General features: G+C 34.9%; 2 protein-coding genes across 2 annotated transcripts; one reads left to right on the top strand and one right to left on the bottom strand.

The window, feature by feature from the left end:
• Positions 1-2,466: 2,466 nt before the first annotated feature.
• On the top strand, positions 2,467-5,607 carry LOC130946295 (vacuolar protein sorting-associated protein 29-like). The gene is made up of 5 exons (XM_057874970.1): positions 2,467-2,868; positions 3,306-3,403; positions 3,499-3,699; positions 4,575-4,712; positions 5,040-5,607. Exons 3-5 carry the CDS (start codon positions 3,568-3,570, stop codon positions 5,340-5,342), a joined length of 573 nt encoding a protein of 190 aa, XP_057730953.1. The 5' UTR covers positions 2,467-2,868; positions 3,306-3,403; positions 3,499-3,567; the 3' UTR covers positions 5,343-5,607.
• Positions 5,608-10,719: 5,112 nt separating this feature from the next.
• Positions 10,720-15,367, bottom strand: LOC130944954 (proteasome subunit alpha type-3-like). Its single transcript, XM_057873561.1, has 10 exons — positions 15,189-15,367; positions 14,845-14,884; positions 14,667-14,751; positions 14,563-14,635; positions 13,736-13,822; positions 13,563-13,647; positions 13,390-13,436; positions 12,188-12,253; positions 11,456-11,546; positions 10,720-10,994 (listed from the first exon to the last, which is right to left on the bottom strand). The coding sequence occupies exons 1-10, from the start codon at positions 15,290-15,292 to the stop codon at positions 10,923-10,925; spliced, it is 750 nt and encodes a 249-aa protein (XP_057729544.1). The 5' UTR covers positions 15,293-15,367; the 3' UTR covers positions 10,720-10,922.
• Between the last annotated feature and the right edge of the window lie 4,969 nt (positions 15,368-20,336).

Below are 20,336 nucleotides of genomic sequence, written 5' to 3'. Positions count from 1 at the left end.
GGATTGAGTACTTTGGAGACTCATGAATTGTCAAAGTCTCTTATTGGTTGGTGATTGAAAGTTGCTAGTTGGCTTGAGCTTCACTAACTCTAGTATTTGATTAGAACTTGTGAACTCAAGTTGATTTACTCACTTGACTTTCCTTTAATTGTTAGAGGTTAACTAAGTGAGAGCACTTACCTTCACAATTGACAATGATAATCAGGATAGGAATTCCGATTCTCAATCCTTGCTAGGACTTTTCTTAGTTGTTAGTTTATTTTCTTGTCATTTACATTCCTTGTTCAACATTTAAAAACCCCAAAAAATACTTTTTCTTAACTAATAATAAACACACTTCCCTGCAATTCCTTGAGAGACGACTCGATATTTAAATACTTCGTTTAATTTTATTGGGTTTGCTTAAATGATAAACAATTTAAATATTGATTGAGGTTTAATTGTCGGTTTAGAACTATACTTGTAACGTGATATTTTTGTGAAAATCTTTACCGATATTTTTCCTCCGTCAATAAGAGTATCATGATATACGCCCGGGCATACGTCCTAACCGTCTCATCGTCTGTACCATATGGAAGCTCACTAAATGTCTCCTGCATCCAAGTGCACTCCACCGTGAACTTGTCGATGCAGTTCGCAGTAGGCAAAACATCCAACAGCTTCTCGAACCTTGTCGACGCTAGGCAGCCACCGCCGATATGTCGCTCAAAGTCCATGAAGCATCCGCTGACATACTGACCGTTGATTGGGAATCCTAATTGGTACGCTACATCCTACAGCATGATCGTGCACTCTCCAAATGGCATGTGAAAAGTATGCGTCTCTGGATGCCATCTCTCCACGAATGCGCTCACTAATGACTCATCCAATCTAAACCGAGTTTCGTTTAACCTTACAAGATGGTATAAACCGGTCATCTGCAAGTACGACATGATCCTGTCATCCAATGGTATACCGTGTTGCCTTCTCATACTGGTGATACATTGATGGAGCTGAACAACGATAGAAAATTGTTTATCACAATCGTAACAAAATAGTGTTCGATTAATAAAATTCTAAAAACATTAAATACAATAACCATGAACAAAATTGTTCATGGGAACCAATACGAAGCGCTAAATAATACATGATCCAAATCCAATTAAAAGGAAAACTTAACCCAAACATATAACTTCACATGTTCAAATAAACGCAGAAAATGCTAGAACTAAATGGGTTTAAGTAGGTGACTACGCTAAAAATTTTTTATCTTTAATGTATAAAAAATCTCGCAATACTCAATCAGCATCATGTCAGTCACAGTTGGGTCATATTGAACCCTAATACTAAATTAAATCTCGCTCTATATAAAACTAATAACTTAACAAATCTAACATAACCTACAACCCTAACTAACATTTTTAGGTACTATTTCAAGTTGTCAAAATCTAACTAACTAATACCTTACTACTTCTAACCAGCGATTATATTAAAAAAAATAATTTTCTAATTCCTAACTAATATATATAAACAACTACTATAAAAACCATGTTAACGTTACTAGGATGAATAATTTATGTTCGAAACAAAAATTTTTGTTCACTAACCTCTTCATGGACGGCACTAGCAATATGGGCGACTCCATCTAACTGATAGAGACGATTCAAATTGTCCTTCATGTGTTCAGATTTAAATTTTCTAGAGTTTTTTCTTGGATTCGCGTTGTGTGTGTGGCGGGGCTCAATGAATAAAAATGGTAGTTTCTAATTTGAATGAACTGAATTTTAATTCTATATATAGGCACAATAACACTAAATCTATCCCATTTAATTCGATTTAGTATATACCAGTAATGGCAATAAATCGAAATTATTAAGTTTGATTTACCAATGCCACTAAATCAAATCACTTGTTTCGATTTATTATAAATGAAATTCAAATCTATGCGAATCCATTATAAATCGGTCTCAATCAATTCGATTTAGTAAGGAGGAGACTAAATTGTGTCTAGTTTATTCCATTTAATAGTAAATTTTTAATTTAAGTAATTCAAATCTAGTAGATTTAATTTATTATTAATAAACCTAATTCAAATTTGATAACTTCAATATATGTACAAATATTGAACTGAGACATTCACATAACATTTTTACATTTGAGGATTCAAGTAACATTGAGGTTGGTTGGGTATACGAAGATAAATGTTTCATTATTTTTTTGGTCTTTATAGTTTTGTCAAATTTTTAATTAGGTTTTTATATTTTTTTTCTTTTAATTGAGTTCTTGTATCTTTTTTTTTAAATTGGGTCCTTAATTTTTTTATTTTGCCTACACTAATTTTTTTTAATTGGATTGTTATATAATTAAATTAATTACGTTAAAAAGAATCTAACTAAAAAAATTGATACAAAGACTAAATTAAAAAAAAGTTCATTTATTTAATTTAAATAAAAAAATCCAAATTTTCGGCGTATACCTTTCTCACGATCTCACCCCCACACCAACACTCCCAGTCAACCCCACTCGGCGACTCCCTCTTCTCTGACCACCACTGTAAACTGCTTGTCAGAGATCACTCGCTTCTCTACCTCGCGTTCGTCCTGTCTTCATCACTTTCCTCCACTCTTTGCCCCGTTGGTTCTGCGGTTCAGACATTCAGCCACCGTGGTTCCGTCGCCGTTCGCACCGCTTCGCCGTCCCTTGTTCTGGGCTTCTCACAGCGTCGCCGTCATCCGTTCTCACTGCATCGCCGTCATCAGTTCTTGCTCCCTTGCCGTCATCTGTTCTCGTCACCTTTCCGTCCTCCATTCCCGCCGGTTTGCCGTCTGCCGTTCAGCATCTGGTTGACTGGTTTTGCCTGGAGTATTCAGCGTTTTGCTTCACTTTTTGGTCTCTCTGCATTCTCTGTTCTTCGTGTTCTCTGTGTTCATGTGTTTTTCTTTGGTTCCTGTTAAATTTCTTTTAATTTTTATGAATTTTTGTTATTTTGTGTAATTTTTTGTTATTTGTGATTAATTTTCTGTTAATTTATATTTTTTTGTTAATTTTATATTATTTTTCTGTTTTTTTTTTATATATATCCGATATTCGATCGAATAGCCTAAAAATTGCGGATACGAAATCTGATCCAATGATTAATTTTCGTCATCCGATCTGTGAACAAAATTTTGTATAAATTACATTTATATGTTTTCATACAAAATTAATTTTCTTATATTAATTAATTAGTATTTAATTGATAATGATTATGTAAGATGATTTTTTTTTTGGTTGGGAGATAGAGGGTTTAGTCGTTTCAATTTGAACTTTTTGTTTTGATTCGTCAGTTCCTTTGTATCTGCGTGTTGATTCTGCCGCTCAGCCGCTGCTGCCACCACCCCACCCCTCAATCATGACGGGGGCGTCTGATTCCACAGCTACTCAAGTTCGTCACTATCCTCTTTCACACTTTCAAATCAAATCAAATAATCTAATTTGCTTTCTTCTCTTCTGCATTTTTGATGTGATGTTTGCGTGCAGGTGGATTCCCTGGAAAATTAGGTTTTAAATCAATAATCAATAATCTGAATCTTTGATCAATCACTGAGGATGGTGCTGGTGTTGGCTCTTGGGGATTTACACATACCACATAGGGCTCCTGATCTCCCTGCTAAGTTCAAATCCATGCTTGTTCCTGGCAAGATCCAACACATTATTTGTACAGGGAACCTTTCTATCAAGGTCTCGCTCTTTCTATCCAATTCAAGTATTACTGATCTTAAGTTAATTTGTTTCAATCATTGCTGATATCCTTTATTTTACCTTGTTTGAGTTTTTTGAATGTTATTGTTTCTTGAGTGCATTTGCATACAAAATTAGTGATTTTCATATTAATTGTAAATTTTGTAAGTCGTGGCCACTTCTATGGACTGTTTTTGGTTGCCACTTAGTAATGGTGAAGAGGAGTTTGCATTATTGTTCTCCACTTCCAATGACCAACTTGAGAGATTTTTTTATTCTCTGTATTCCCTTTTCCTCCTATTGTTTTTGTAACATCGGATGTGCTGTTAATGGATCTAAGGTTTGCAATTCAACCTGTCATTGATATATATTCTGTTAACCTCTGTACAAGGAGCTTGATATCAAGTAGGTTGTGAAAACTAATTAATTTTCATGGTATATCTGTGTATGTGACACATATATCTGGATTAAATAGTACTACTAAAGCTTGAGGGTAAATTTTATTGTATTGCTATTAAATTGGCAATGTTGCAGAGATGAGGTTGCTTAGATGGATGAGTAGACACATTATATTATACATGATTAAAATGAATGCATTACAAAATTAAGCTCGTTTAAAGTGGTAAGGACTTGTTTGGAAAAGGTTTGTAGAGACTCTAGTTTATAGAGTGGATCAAATGGAGGGTTGTCATTTGGCTAGAGGTAGAGGTAGACTTGTGTTGCTGACCCTAGTGGGACAAGTCTTAGTTATTGTATGTACACTTGTTATTGAGAAATGAAGTTTTTCATCAAGTTTCATGCCTTTTAATCCAATGACATATTTATGCCCGAGTTTCTTTGAACTTTTAAGCTAACTTTATGCGAATTATATTCAGGAAGTTCATGACTACTTAAAGACTCTTTGTCCAGACTTGCATATAACTCGTGGCGAGTATGACGAAGATACAAGATATCCAGAGACCAAAACACTGACCATTGGTCAGTTTAAGCTGGGACTATGCCATGGTCATCAGGTCCGATCTTTCCTTAAACACTTTTTTGCTATTCCTTCCAACTTTGTTTCTAAGTTTTTTTAGCTTTGAAAAGTAATCAGTTTAGGATTCTCTTTTCAGAAGATTATTTCACTTTGATATTCATGATCACATAATTCATATTAAGCCAAGAGAAAAAGGGTTTTGGGAAGTATTTTCAGTGATGTTTTTGTCAATCTATATTGAATGGTTGTATTTCATTCTGCAAGTGTCACTTTCTCATATGTTCTGGAAGGTATATCTCATTCTAAATTTGTTGCATATTATTTACAACTACATGATGATTATTTGATCTTAATGGTTATGAAGGTTATTCCCTGGGGAGACCTAGACTCACTTGCAATGCTACAGAGGCAGCTAGATGTAGACATCCTTGTCACAGGTCACACACACCAGTTTACCGCATACAAACACGAAGGCGGTGTGGTTATAAATCCTGGTTCTGCAACAGGCGCCCATAGCAGCATCACTTATGATGTGAATCCGAGTTTTGTCCTCATGGACATTGATGGCCTGCGTGTTGTGGTATACGTATATGAACTTATCGATGGAGAGGTTAAGGTTGACAAGATTGACTTTAAGAAAACAGCCTCCATCCACACTGCCCATTAGGCACTTGTATCTTGGTCTTGATCTCCCTGTGTCTTTTTAAATTTGGTGTTTTTAGTGTTTTTTTTCTTTCATCCCTTTTTCACTTTGTAAGGATATTCTGCTTTAGTTTTATTCTGTTTTGGAGACTGTAAAAACCTTATTATAAACTACACCGAAAAAGAAGCCTCGGACTTTCGGTATTCTTAGAATTTGATCAACTTGTCATATGTATGACTGGATGCTATAAACATTTATGGTTGATTAGCAATTTAACATTGTGCATTCCATCGAGTATAAATAACTTTTTTACTATAAACATTGTGCATGGTATATAAATCACTTTTTCACTTGCAGTATATTTTAAGCAGTTGTCACAGTTTTATTAAATAACTAATATATCTTTGGGTAAAAGTTGTTCTTTTGATTTCTTTTCTCTTTCTGTTGCATCGTAATTATTGAGTGTGTATTTTTCTTTCAAATTATTTCTTCATAAATTAAGCACTATATTTTATCTTGATTTATTAAATGTATAGTCGATTAAAAGAAAATGAAAGAAAGCCATTCATTTCGTAACATGCAAAATAATTTGTATCCTTTTATATAATAAATTATTTTAATAGTTTCTGTTTGTACCTGGCCCAAGAATCTTAGTTAGGTTCAAATGAATAAAGCCTAATTAAGAAATCTAATTCAATCCACCCCAACCTGACCTCATAAAAGTCGGACATCACAAGAGTCCAATTTCATTTACTCAAGTAAGTAACTGATTCTTAAAATATCTCTTATTCATCTAAAAGGAGGATCTCAACAACCTCCTTAACAAAAGGGATAATCATTTACCATTAAAAGTGGAGCTACTTTAAAAGGTGGTTATCAATTTTACTATAAGTACACTGACATCCTCAGGTATATTTAGAACCCAATCTATTAAAATATGTTTAAAATCCTTGCTAACTTAGGCATCGGATTCTTTTGCAGGTACCACCTCATCTCCTCACGAGGAACTCGGACAGCGGCACCTTGACACCAACATAAGTCAGACCCTGCCTAGAAGGAGTCTGGACATCACGTTCAGAGCCAAAAGCAACCTAGTTTCAAGTAACCCTCGAAACATTGGTGTCGTTGCCAGGGACCTGGAAGTCTACACCCAACCATAGCGGATGATCAGTTCGAAGACAGACATACAATGTCTGAATCAGAACCAGAATCTCACAATGATGGTCGAGCACTCATGATATCTCTACGACATGATAGAGCAAGTGGCCCTAATGGGGAGGGGACATCGGGGAACCATCAACCAGGAGAATCAATTCAAAAATACTCCACCAGAGAATGAGAAACGCGTGCACCCAACAAAAATTATGGGACTCGTATACGGGTATCATGGCCGATTAGAGCAACTCAAGCAGGAGATAGAGCGACAAAGAGAAGTTGAAAGAGACTTGCGAAGGGAGGTGCGACGACAAAGAGAATTAGGAGAAAAACTGCTGAAATTAGAAGGTGTCCTTCGAAAGCGGAGCAATAATGCAGACCGAGAGGAATATCCTTTCGAAGAAAAAGATTCGTTTATAAAAAGGATCATGCGAGCTAGGGTTCCCAGGAACTTTAAAATTCCTAACATGGACCCCTATGATGGAATGACCGACCCGAAACACCATCTTAGCAATGTTAAAAATCGGATATATCTGGACGATGCATCCGATGCGACCCATTGCAAAGCTTACCCGACGACGTTAACTAAAGCGACGATGAAGTGATTTAATAGCTTACCACCTAGGTCGGTGACCTGCTTCGACGACCTTGCAAGAAAATTCCTCAATCGATTTTCAATTCAAAAAGATAAAGTCAAGCACATTCCTAGTCTCCTAGGGGTTAAATAAGAGGTCGGAGAAACTCTCCAAACTTATATGAAAAGATTCAACAAAGCTTGCTTGAAAATTCAAAATCTACCTATGGAACAGTAATAATGGGGATAGTTAACGGCCTCAGAGAAGATCCGTTTTCTCAGTCCATATCAAAGTGACATCTGAATTCTCTATACAAAGTATAGGAGCGAAAAAAAATACACCAACATGAAAGAAAATTCTCGACTTATAGAACCCGTTCCAAGACAAAATCCTCCTTATCAAGCTCGGGAGAAAGATAAGAAAGCAAAGAAAAAGGACGAATATAGCTCGAACAAAACACGAAGATACTATAACTACATCCTTCTAAGAGTTTCTCTTGTTGATATTTATAGGAAGATCTGCCATATCGAGAAACTTCTACCACCTCATCCTATTAAGAACAAGAAAGGTAGAAGTCAGATAGAATACTGCGAATATCACAAGCTATATGGGCATTCAACCAACGAGTGTTACAACTTGAAAATGTGATAGAAAAACTGGTCAAAGAAGGTTGGTTAGAAAGATACCGTGCAAAAAGATCGGACAATCAAGGAAAAGGGAAAAGATGCGATGAAGACAGGGGTTGACGAGATCGGCCACCATAAATCCCTGATAGATATATCCATGTGATATCTAGAGGGTTTGCAGGAGACGAGATAACTCAATCTTCTCGGAAAAGGCATTTAAAAGAAGCCTATCAAGTCAGTGGAGAATGTGAAGTTCCCGACTTACCCACAATCTCATTCACCAAAGTAAATGCTCAAGGAGGGACCCCCCAACCATGACGATCCTGTTGTGATTACCATGATATTCGCCAATGCAAAGCTCCACAGAACTCTGGTAAATCAAGAAAAATCGGCCGATATATTATTTAAACATGTCTTCGACAAGCGTGGGTTAGAAGAGAAAGAACTTAGAGCATATCCCGACACTCTTTTTGGGTTAGGGGATACACCCATCCGACCTCTTGACTTCATCCCATTACATACCACTTTCAGTAAAGGTATAAAATCTAGGACTTTAAATATAGACTACATTGTGGTTGATATAACATCAGTCTATAATGCACTAATAGGTCAGACAATATTGAATCGACTCACTGTGATCGTTTCTACTCTTCATCTTTGCATGAAATTTTCGACTTCAGAGGGAATCGCTACCATAAGAAGAGATCAGAGGTTGACATGAAATATTATAAATCTACGTGGAGGCATTAAGAGAAAAGAAGACAATACCATTTAGCTTGGTGGTGTCCGAGCACGAGAAGAGCTAAGGCCACGACTTGGGAAAAAGACAGAAAAAAAATTAAATTAGAGATCAGGCCGAAAAAATGACAAGCATAGGAGTCAACTTGGATAAAGAATTAAAAGTAAATCTCGTTAAACTCTTACAAAAAACTCCAATCTCTTTACATGGAAAGCCTCTGATATACCGGGAATACCCAGACCTCATGAGTCACAAGTTCGGCGTTTAACTGGGTTCACGACCTGTTCAGCAAAAATGACGAATTCGGTCCTCAATGAGCACAAGTCGTTGAAGAATAAGTCCAAGCTTTATTAGAAGTCAGGTTTATAACTCTTCCTTGTGATGCTTTAGCTCCATAGCTTGTGCTCTCCTTTGGTATTTTTCTTCTTATTGTTCATTTTTTTTTAAGAAAACAAATTATACCAAGACCTTTATACCCTCTTTTATAGAATTTCTTCTTTATGATGTAGATAATTTAACAACTAAAAATATACATTCATCTATCAAGAAAAATTGACTAGATGTCATCAATTTATTTGAGAATCAGATAAAATGAATGTAAGGATTGAAGAACTTGATCTAAATTTTTCCTTAGCAAAACCCAAGTTTATATTTGAAAGAAAGAACAGCTAAACTCCTAGGCAAATGCTACTTGCAAGATTGTAATTAGTATCCGAATAACTCTGGATATCTATTAGCACAAGTTTTTTGCGTTTTTCATGCAATAAAAACTTATGCACCTGATTTGTATTTTTATTTTGAGTGCTTTTTTTTTTAATTTTATAAAATAAAAAATAATAGTACAAATAATAAAATTTTATTTTTTATTTTTAACTCCTAATTTCTTTTTTTTATATAAATTCTAAAAACAGAAAACACTAGAAATAAAAATACAAATCAAAGTCATTCTTAAATTTTTATCATTTTTTATTAAAATTCTTGTATTCTTGAATTCTTAAATAGTATCTTCAAAATACTAGTTAGCTAAACTCAATTTAAGAAAAAAATAATATGTATACATTCAAAATCAACTATTAAATCAATTATTATATATTAACTATACAACGAGATAAAACACATGCACATTTGAACATATCATGAATATAAACATGATACGGGAAAGACGAAGGACTTAACTAATCTCAAATATGGTATTATATAATTAATACTTACAAGTTTTTTTCTTAACTAATATTTTTGTGTTTAAATTAATATATTGTATTTTTTGTTTTGTCTTAAAAAGAATATAAGTGGCATTGTTTAATAAAAAAAAACAATCACTTTTTAAGTCTGACCCAATTACTAATGAATAAGCTAGAAGTTACCCTAATGGCCAAACATAATTTCCACCTTCTCATCTTTTCAAGTTGCACGCTGTCAAGGTGTTGCATGTCTTCTTTTTTTTCGTTCTTCAACCTTACGTAGAGTAGAAAGGCAGAACCAGAGAAGGAGCTCTGTGCAGAGAAAGTGAGAATAGATTGAGAGAGGAAGGAATGAACAGATTGGATCAGATGGAGGAGGACGACAATGACATCAACTGGGAAGAAGAGTGCTCCGATGATGACGACGGTTGAGTGCGACAAAGAATTTGAGTTGGCCGCCTAGGTGTTCTGGCGGCCTACTAATTCTTCACGATTCACGATTTCTAGTTCGGTTCAACCATCCGATTTTGCAACTACCTCTGTTTTTTACAGGTTGATTCGCTTTACAGTTCAACCGATCAATTTGAACTGATTTTTAAAACCATGGTAAAATATTTTTAAATTGACTAAACTTATTTTCAAATGTTAATCACAGCATCACTTTCTCATTGTAGTTAGTGCTATTCAAAGTTTCTCTATGTTAATTAAATTGGTAAGTGGAGTGTTACTTTGGAAATTGATATTAATATTTTTATCACAAACATCCTTGTTGGTACAAGGACCCTTTTTTTTTATTTAGGGTCTTCTTGGTACAAGGACCTTAACAATCAAACAACACATCACTTGGAAAAGAAATTAAGAAAAGATAGATAAACCCGAAAATTTGACCATATTCTCGTACATGAAATTCGATTATGTTTGTAACCCTCAAGTGTAATTTCAACACACTACACACCCATTTCTTTCCCCCTTCTTTCACCTGTATATAATAAGCTCCACTCTAGGCAAGCCAGTGTCCTGCAACGGAAAACCGTTTCCAATCCAAATTTCTTCGCCCCACCCTAGAACTGTTCAGAAGAAAATGCATTCCAACATATAAAAAACAAATTTGATGGTAAGTTGAGTAAACATTGGCAAGGAAGACACTATGCAAACATAAAATCAACAACCGAAGGCCAGAATCTAAAGTACTTCAGAAGATTTATCCATAGGAACTCGACGTTTAATAATCAAGCATAGAAAATCCAACATTACATTTCCTTTAAAAGTTCCAAATGCTGAAATATATGGAAATACATCTCTAGAACTAAATAACTATTTCAATCTGACTAATCTGCATCCATTTCTTCAAGAGCAGCTTTGGCTGCTGCCTTAGCTTCTTCTAAAAGCTCATCGGGGACCTGCACATGATCAATTCAGAGGCATGTAAGCTAACAAAATAAACAAAGAAACGCTATGCTAGAGAACAGCCAATCACTAACAAAAAAGCTATCCTTTGGTAGTGTAGTAGGAGAGTGTTTTGCCTACAAAAGGGTTCTGTACTAATAAACTAACTGTATCCACCTATAAATCTTTCAACAGGTTTAGACAAGAGCATATCATTAGTTAGATCACGGTAACTACAGATCCTAAAGATGGATGTGATGCAAGTGCTTGAAAGAATAGACATCAGATTCAATCCCTCAACAATAGAAAAAGAGTAAATGCAAAGTACACAATACACATGAAAAAGTATGGAGAGGTCAAAAAGTACACCCCCCCAAAGATCTTTGAGAAGAAAATGACAGATAGGAGATCAAAATAATTAAACCCAAAAATTACAACCTGTTACAAAGTATGGATACATACAGTTGGACCTTACCTTTTGATGTTGGCGATTCGATTCATCACATACCCAACTCATTTCAAGTTCAAAGTCTTTATCCTTTGCCTCATCATGAACTCCATAAATACTGTTTGGCGAAGAAAAATAACAAAGATGATTGTAAATAACAATCCATATCAAGACATTGACTTGGAGAAAGAATAGTATGTCAAGAATAAACATCCTTCCCTTATTATGGAGTAGAAAACTGGATTATAAAGCTAACCATCCCATACAATACTGACAACTAAAACAATTCGAAGCAAAAAGGGGAACTTTTACCATCTGCAATCTCTATTAGCTCAATACATGTAAAGGATAAATTTCCCCATAGTAGCAGTTTAGAAAATATTCAATTTTACTCCTTCCAATTGAGGGTTGAAAAATTCTTCATGATTCTAAAAGATGCAAGGGGTTTTCCGAACTTTTAAAAAATGACTTTAAGAGTTGTAGCTTAATTGTTCATAAAAAAACCAGCAATTATCATGATAAATCACTGATTTGATCAGATTTCTTGATTGGGAAAGTGCAACTTATCCATACTAAGTTTGGTTCTATTGCACTTCAGTTCCAACACAATGAAGAATGAAAATTATTGTCAATGCTTGACAAAAGTTGAAGGACTAAAATGCTCACATCAATGAACACATCAGAGACAGAAGGCAATTCATCTAAATAAAAAACTAAGCACAAATTATACATACTATATCTAATAATCACGGTACTTACATCTTCGCTACTTCAATAACCCCTTGACGGCAAGTCATATCAGTAAGCTTTAGCTTCTCGATCTCTCTGCCAATAATTTAACAAGATAATTTAATATCTTACAGAATGAGTCAGCTATCTCGAGAACAATTTGAATCAGATCAAGAAAGAAAACATGGTGAGATCTTCGAAGGTGATAACATGAACCAAATATAGCCAAGGCTGAAAAAATCAATTACAACCCATCAACAAAAATAAAAGAAATATTGCAAGAATAACAAAATTCAAGCTTCCCGTGCTCCATGCAATATCTAAAGTTCCCTATTTACCTAGATATAATATATTTTACACCTTATATACACAGAGAAACAGAGATTACATTGCAGAATGTACACAAAATAATCGACCACATATACACACAAACCAAATTCAAACATCTCCATTTTATACCCTCCTCAGACAGCAAGACTGCACAATGACAGAATCCTCATACACTGAGCAAGCCTTCATGGCTGATAGCAAAAAAGATAAGAAACACCCACCATATTCCAAAAGGCATTAAGCCCAAAGGCGAAATTAAATTTAAACTACCAAGGCAAAAAACACAGATACTGGTCATACTTCCATTGCCACTTGAACACCCTGTAATCAATCTTTTCAATACAACCTAATTAAAATTTAAATTTGATCACAAATCTACTATTTTCAGTATTCGGGATTTGGGATGAAGATGCCAGAAGGAATCCTTCAAACAACAGTTGAAGAGATTTTATGGGACCAATGTTCAAACCATCAAGGAGTAAAATTCTAATTCACATTAGTATTTTCTTGCATTTATGTTTATTCAACTCAAACAGTACACACCAAAGTCCAAAAAGAGGACAGAAAAAATTGCAGCATATCTTGATCAGTCTGACAAATTTTACACTGGCAATAAAAATAAAAAAGGGAAGGTCTACCCTCCCACTTTATTACCTTCAGCAGATTACTATCGAATTTCACAAAGCAAGATTCTATTTTATAGCAACTCAACATAGTTATTAAACAGCACAAATGTTTTTCTATATCATTTACCCTCCAACCAAACATACCCTATGCCAAGAGAAAGCCAACAATGGAAATTGAAAGGAGGATAACCTCCCTACCAAAAACAATTAAAAGGAAAATTTAATTTTACATTTATTATTGAATATAATAATTATGATTAATGTTAATTCCCTTACGTTTTTGCAGCCTGCCTGCCTTTCCCAATTGCAGCACCAAAATATCTCTAGAACATAGCAACAAGAACAAATTAGTATAAAAGCTGTATGTGGAACTGCAAAGAAAAGGATCCTCAATAGTTCAGGTATTGCCAAAGATAATATCAGAAGTTGTCAACAAAAGGTTCACTAACATAGGAAATGCCAGAAGGTTCAACCATGTACAATTGTGGTCCATCTCTATCATAACCTCCTAGTATGACGCCACATCCAAAAGGTCTGTGAAATTGCCAACAATATGTTATTGATGTAAAAAATACGAAAAAAGTACAGCTTAAAATGGTGATGCGAATCAATTTCACTAAACCTGAGCCACCAGTATAGTGTGCAAAGGTGCACATAACTAGCCACACGTTCAGCAAGTTCCTTAACAGGAATAGGTTCTCCATACACACTGCAAAGAAAAATAAGCTAGAAGTGAATATTATGTAATGGCAAGATATTTATCTTTAATTGGGCACTATACACATAAGGAAATGGGTAAAAACACAATATTAGCATGCACATCAAACCTAGTCCGTTCAACACTACTACACTAGTTCTCTTATCCCATAGTGATTCAATCATGACATTCAATCTAAAGCATGAAAATGCATGAGTACTGAAAACCCAAGCATGATATGGTTCATTTCAATCCAGCGCCACCAACAGCAATGTGTTAGATCATAGATGTTTGAAATGGGTATAAACCAATAATTTTAATGGTCCACTAAAAGTTTCTTTCTGAATGAGGAGTTTAGCTTTCGATTATATTCTATCACTAGAAGGCTGAGAAGTAAGAACAATAAAGTAAACTAAATCATCACTGTGTTATTTGAACAGCAGTTGAAATACCTACCAATCAGTTTCAGGGAATCATACATTGTCACATTGACAATAAGTCAAGCAAAATATAGCAGAATAAAAAGAATAATAATAATTGGTTGAAATCAAAATCAAAATCAAAACAAGGCTTAGTCACTTTCCAGTGATTTAAATTTCCAGTTAGTTCATTTGCGTTCAATAGCAATAACACATCCAATCCAATCTTAGTCAGTATAGACAATACACTTAAACAAATGCATCAGAGAAAATGAATAAGAATATAAGGGCAGGGTGGACTTTGTTGGGGTATTTCAGGATAATGTAATAAACCTGTCATAGTTAGTTGCTTCAGACTTGGTCCTCGCAACAATTTGCCTACCATCAGCTGCTAAGTACAAAATAGTATAAAAGTTGGAATTTTAAATAAATTAGTACCATGCCAGAGTGGCGATGAACAGAGTGTATTCTCCGATTAGAACCCGGTAACATCATTTTTGAAGCAATAAGTTTCTCCACGCCCTAAAACCAAAACCAAGTTTTTTTTTATTTGTTTATATTTGTTAGGAAAGACAAATACAGAAGGAGTACAAATATTAAATCATAATAACCTACCAACACAATGCCATCCTTGCATTTGATCCCTATAACAGTCCTGCAACAACAATGTTGCAATTGAAAGATCGCAATACACAAAAAAAAAAATTATTCAAAACCAAAAATCAAAATCAACCATCATTCAATTACTCCGGAAAAAAAAAATAAAAAAAAACAGCTAAAACCCACTCCTAAACAGAGTAAGAAAACCAAGCTAACCAATGAACAATTGTTTACTAATTCCCTTTTCCCCAAAACCCTGACCTAAAATCGATGATTTCAGTGTAGGTAAAACCTTCAGAAGCAATGTTATGAATAAAAAATGCGAGCGAAAAAAAAAAAGAGGGGGGAGAAGGATTTACCCGCTATTGTCGACGGCCTTGGCGGCATACTCGATCTGGAAAACGCGGCCATCTGGTGAGAAAGTTGTGACCGATAGATCGTACCCTGTTCCGATGCTGCTCATTGCTTACTTGATTTTGATATTCTTCTTCTCCTCCTCCTCCTTCTTCTTCTTTGAAATATGCTTTTTGAGATGTTTACTTTGCTTTTCGGGCTTGGCTTGCGCACAAAGCAAAATTGTGTTTTAGGCTTGAATATTTCACAGTAAATCAGTAATGCACTGATGCAGTTAAACACAGCCAAAACACGATGTTAAAGATGGCAAAACAATTTTAGAGTTGATTTCAAGGAATTTATATAATTTTCGAAGTTTTAATATAAATTTTCAATTAGATAAAATAGAAGATTTCAAATTGTACATATAAATGAGGATTTTAACTCTATCTCACTTTAAAATACAATTAAAATATACAAAAAAAACGTCTATTAAATTATTATCAAATAAATTGTTTATATAAAATACATATTAAAATTCAAAATATACGTTAAAAATATATAAAATAATATACATGTGCAGAAATGTATATAAATTTTATTAATTGCTATTTATTGTTTTTCAAATATGTACCATATTAAAAAATATTTATTTAAATAATATAAACAAATTAGATGAAATCTGAACTCTGGAAAGTGTTAAATAAAGAAATTAAATTTGAATAAATAAATCATCTCATAAACACTATTTTAAACAAGGTTCTGAAAACCAGATCAATCATTGAACCGTTCTAGTTACTGGTTTACTAACTTACTGATCCAATCGGTTCAACTGGAATAACCATTTTATAATAAAATATAAAACTTAAATGAGGAGTTAACCATTTTTATTTCTCATGATAACTTTTCCCCTTTCCTTTGTTCCCTTTGCCCCCTTCGACAAGTATTTCAAAAGTTGGATTAATATTTGCAATTAGGGTTCCCAAGCTTATCCTCTAGCACAGCTCTCTCTTTAGTCACATAATCTAGTAGGATTAATATTTGCAAAAACACATTATTTTCATCATTTATCTTTCACTGTAAAGTGTAAACCGAAGATTGATGCAAAGTATCATTACTCATCAGAAATCATCATCTTACTCAATATGATGTGTATGCCGTAGGAGTTAGGACACATGTTCAATGAAATTCTAGAAGTTGGTTTTCAAACAACTAACTCGTTGTATAATAAAATTACAAGCTTTTGACCCCTAGCCAAGTTCCATGCCATAAGCCATATATAAACCAAATCAAAGGCTACTAAGGGCCAAATCTCATCAGATAACATCACCATTACTAAAATTCATCCAACCTATCTCAAACCCAAAATAAAACTTTAGTGCACAAGGACAAGTTATGCATGGTCTACCACATCTCTTTAAGTAGTATAACTATATAATCAAAGCACAACACGGAGAATGCAAAAAATTAAGCTGCACAAAGCATAAGAATGCAAAAACAGCAGCACAGCCAGCAAACAAACAGCACTCTAAAAAAATAGCAACAAACAAGAACAATAAGAAAAAACACAGCAGTGAACAACCATCAACAATCAGAACCATCAAGAACAAACAGCAACAACAATAAACACAACACTGAACAGTTAAATAAAAAAATACAAGAAACCTAACAAACACAACATAGAACCATCAAAAAGTGTTAATAATTTACCAGCAATTAACATCACCACAAAATTGGCAACCAGCGGCAATAATGTTCATTACTCATCATCAATAATAAAAATTATTGTGCATTAAATCATTGATCACGAACGAAACAAACTAAATTATATTGATTCAAGAAAGAAAACTCAAAACAGGAGAAAAAAATAATGAACAAAACAGAGATTCAGGATTTCAGTGAGCAGCAATTGAGGGAGAAGGAGCAAGAACGCCGACGAGCTAATCAATATAATTTGATTTTTTTAAAGAAAAAAACACGAACAACAGGCACTAGTAATGAGCAGAGAAGCCATTACCTTCGATCTGAGCAGTCTGGGCAGAGTGTGAGGGAGAGCGGTTGAGCCCGACGGACGACGGCGACCAGGCGACGAGCACGACGACGGACGAGGGCAGAAGTGCGGCTGAGCAGACGAAGACAACGCCGGACGCTGAGCTCGAGGAAGAATCTGCGATTGGTGAGACCCTGAGAGTGAACAGGGGTTGGAGACTTGGAGCACGACGACAGCGCAACGGACGGCGGTCTCAGTCCCTGCGGCGGTGGTGGAGGTTAGATGGCTAGGGTTTGTTTGAGGGCAAAACCAAAAAGCTCCGAACTTGAGGATGAACGTGCGAGTCAGTGTGAGGAGAAAGGACTCCAAACGGCGTCATTTCATCAAAACCTGCCGGGTCCCAACTCGATCCGACCAGGCGGTTCTCGGCTGATTTAGCGGTTTCCAAACCGTTTCAATATAACGTTTATTTTCATATTTTGTGAGACCGAACTGCAAAAGCTTTCGGTTTTCAATTGGACCGGTTTACCAGTCGATCCACTCCAATTTTCAAAATCATGACTTTAATAATTGTATGCTTCAAAAGGACTAAATCTTCATTTTAGTCCCTCTCATGCGATTATTTATTTTGATCTCTGAAATTTAAAATTATTTATATTGGTCCTCCAGATTTAAATTTGGACATCGATATGATCCCTCGACTCTTTCCGTTGATGATTAGGCAAATGGAGTGTTGAGATGACACATTTCCTATCACGTTAGACGCTGTAACAACTAGTTGATGTGACGAGAGTTTTATTTGTATCAAATTTAGTCTCCTATTGTTAAAACTTTGTCATTATAACTCAGATAAATAATAAGATAATTAGGGTTTCAGAGACTAAATTGGATACAAATACAACTCTCGCCACATCAACTAGCCGTTACAACGTCCAACGTGACAGGAAATGTGTCATCTCAGCACTCCATTTGCCTAATCATCACTGGAAAGAATCGATGGACCATATTAGTGCCCAAACTTAAATCTGGAGGACCAGTATAAGTAATTTTAAATTTCGGAGACCAAAATGAGTAATCACATGAATCTCAGGAACTAAAATGGGGATTTAGTCGCTTCAAAAGTAACGTTGTTGTTTCATATGATGGTTTCATATGAGAAAAAAAAGGTTAAATAAATGAAAAGTGCTTATCTCATAAAGCGTTTTAACTATGGTTTTGAAAATCAGACCGAATCAGTTGATCGAACTAATTTAATCAAGAACTTAAAGTAATTATGGTTTAATTTAGTAAACAAAACCGTTAAATAAAAAGTCGCTTGAAAATCATTAAACTTGCCGCTTGAAAACCATTTAAAAAGCCCTGTTATTCAATAAAAACCATGTTTTTAACTGTTTCATTTTTCTGGCAAGCTTGTAAACTTCTGTGACACTTATATAAGACTCTTGGGCTTGTTTTTATATGTCAAAACATAGAAATGGTCATAGGCGATTTGGTATTTCTGGTAAAAAGTTAGAGAACGGAGGCTTAGGTTTATGGAGCACTGAGGATGATTTTGGTTGAGTGAGAAGGCGGTGTATGGTATTGGTGATTATTGATAATGAATTGTGAGAGTGGTGGACTGATGAGTTCTAAATGCATTGTGAAAGTGGTAAACTAATGAGTTCTAAATGAAATGATTTTTGTAAACCACTAATGAAATATTTTAATGAGATTGTTGAAATGCTATGCACCTAGCAAGGATGGTGGTTAATACTGCTTGTCGAGGTAATGAGATTGTTGAGACGCTATGCGCCTGGCAAGGACGGTGGTTAATCCCATTTACGTTGAGATGTGAGGTTCGTGGTAAGAGTATCCCGCTCGCATCCCTTCGGATCACTAGAGTGTGCAGGCACTATATCCTGTACCGTGTTCCGGACACGATATATCGGGGGTTCCCATTATGATTCCGAATAGCGACATCTCCATGGAGATGTGTCGGGTTGGCAGTTGAACCGACAATGTGATATCACAGCCAATAGGACAGGCACTTATCATGTGCATCTTTTATCTGTTTGCTTGATTTGCTGACTTGTATTGCTTGCCTAATTGTATAACATGTCTAATTGCCTAATTGAATTACTTGATATACATGCTTATACTTGTGCTTTCCTTGAATTGATATTATCTGTGTATTCTACTGGGATTGAGGAGGTTCGGAAGGTGGTGGCGATGGGATCGCATGGAGGATAGGTTGGTGAAGGCTGTGGGACAGCGAAGAGTTGTTAGTTTAGAAATCCACTAAATTAGATTACCCATTTATTATTATGGATCCAAGATATGCTTCAATGTTTTAGTTATGCTTTAAGATGAATCTTGTGATGGATATGAAGTTCTAAGATTGCCTCTGGCATCACAAAGTCTTATATCTTACATTACTAGGCATTGTTACCATACTGAGAACCTCCAGTTCTCATACCATATTCTTGTTGTTATTTTTCAGATGCAGGTCGCAACCCACCTCGGTGAGTTGCTTTGATTGTGACAGAGCGGAGGATCCCGGATATGTTTTGAAGTCTTTTGATTATTTTGTTTAGTTTCTCTCACTTTTGTATTTATTTTGCCTAGAGGCTTACTTTGAGAGGAAAATTTGTATAATCTGTTTTACTGTCTAAGCTCTGTATATCTATATGTGACTAGCTGGCTTAAACTCCACAAGCGGCGGCTAGATCTCTATATTATTATCTTTTGATATATCTATTTACATATACCTTGATATCTGTACATATATCTTGTGCTTCGTTTAGTATAGCTTCGTGAGTACGCTTTGCGCTTTTCAAACTCTGTTTTTGAGTTGTATCCTTCATCGGGCTTCTAGAATATATTATTTTTTCTATATATAATATGTATAAGTTTTAGAATTGTCGTAACCTTTGATTAACCTTTGCTTTACGACGCGAGGTAAGGCTTAGGGTAATTAGGGTGTTACAAAAATATTTAGTTAAATAATTAATAACTAAATTAATAAACGTCTATATAATTTAAATTAACAAATATTCTCCACATACAAGTGTTATTTTTATACAAGTCCATACAAATCTCTTTAACCTAATTTACCTCACGCGCTACTATCTAACCAACTTTTCAATTAACGCGCGAATATATAACTGCCTTTTTCAAAAGGATTTCATTTCCATTTTCGAATTTT

This window comes from Arachis stenosperma, chromosome 8, assembly GCF_014773155.1.
Source record: "Arachis stenosperma cultivar V10309 chromosome 8, arast.V10309.gnm1.PFL2, whole genome shotgun sequence".
Classification (NCBI taxonomy): Eukaryota; Viridiplantae; Streptophyta; class Magnoliopsida; order Fabales; family Fabaceae; genus Arachis; species Arachis stenosperma.
The sequence above is the reverse complement of the archived record's forward strand: the minus strand, read 5'-3'. Positions and strand labels throughout refer to the sequence as shown.

Bases quoted from the DNA above. Each gene is read 5' to 3' on its own strand.
- LOC130946295 (XM_057874970.1), top strand. From the start codon at position 3,568: ATGGTGCTGGTGTTGGCTCTTGGGGATTTACACATACCACATAGGGCT. The intron at 3,700-4,574 runs GTCTCGCTCTTT...AATTATATTCAG, and splicing joins CAGGGAACCTTTCTATCAAG to GAAGTTCATGACTACTTAAA. The intron at 4,713-5,039 runs GTCCGATCTTTC...ATGGTTATGAAG, and splicing joins GACTATGCCATGGTCATCAG to GTTATTCCCTGGGGAGACCT.
- LOC130944954 (XM_057873561.1), bottom strand. From the start codon at position 15,292: ATGAGCAGCATCGGAACAGGGTACGATCTATCGGTCACAACTTTCTCA. The intron at 14,752-14,844 runs GTAGGTTATTAT...TTTTGGTTTTAG, and splicing joins GCAAGGATGGCATTGTGTTG to GGCGTGGAGAAACTTATTGC. The intron at 12,254-13,389 runs GTAAGGGAATTA...AATTATTGGCAG, and splicing joins GGCAGGCAGGCTGCAAAAAC to AGAGATCGAGAAGCTAAAGC.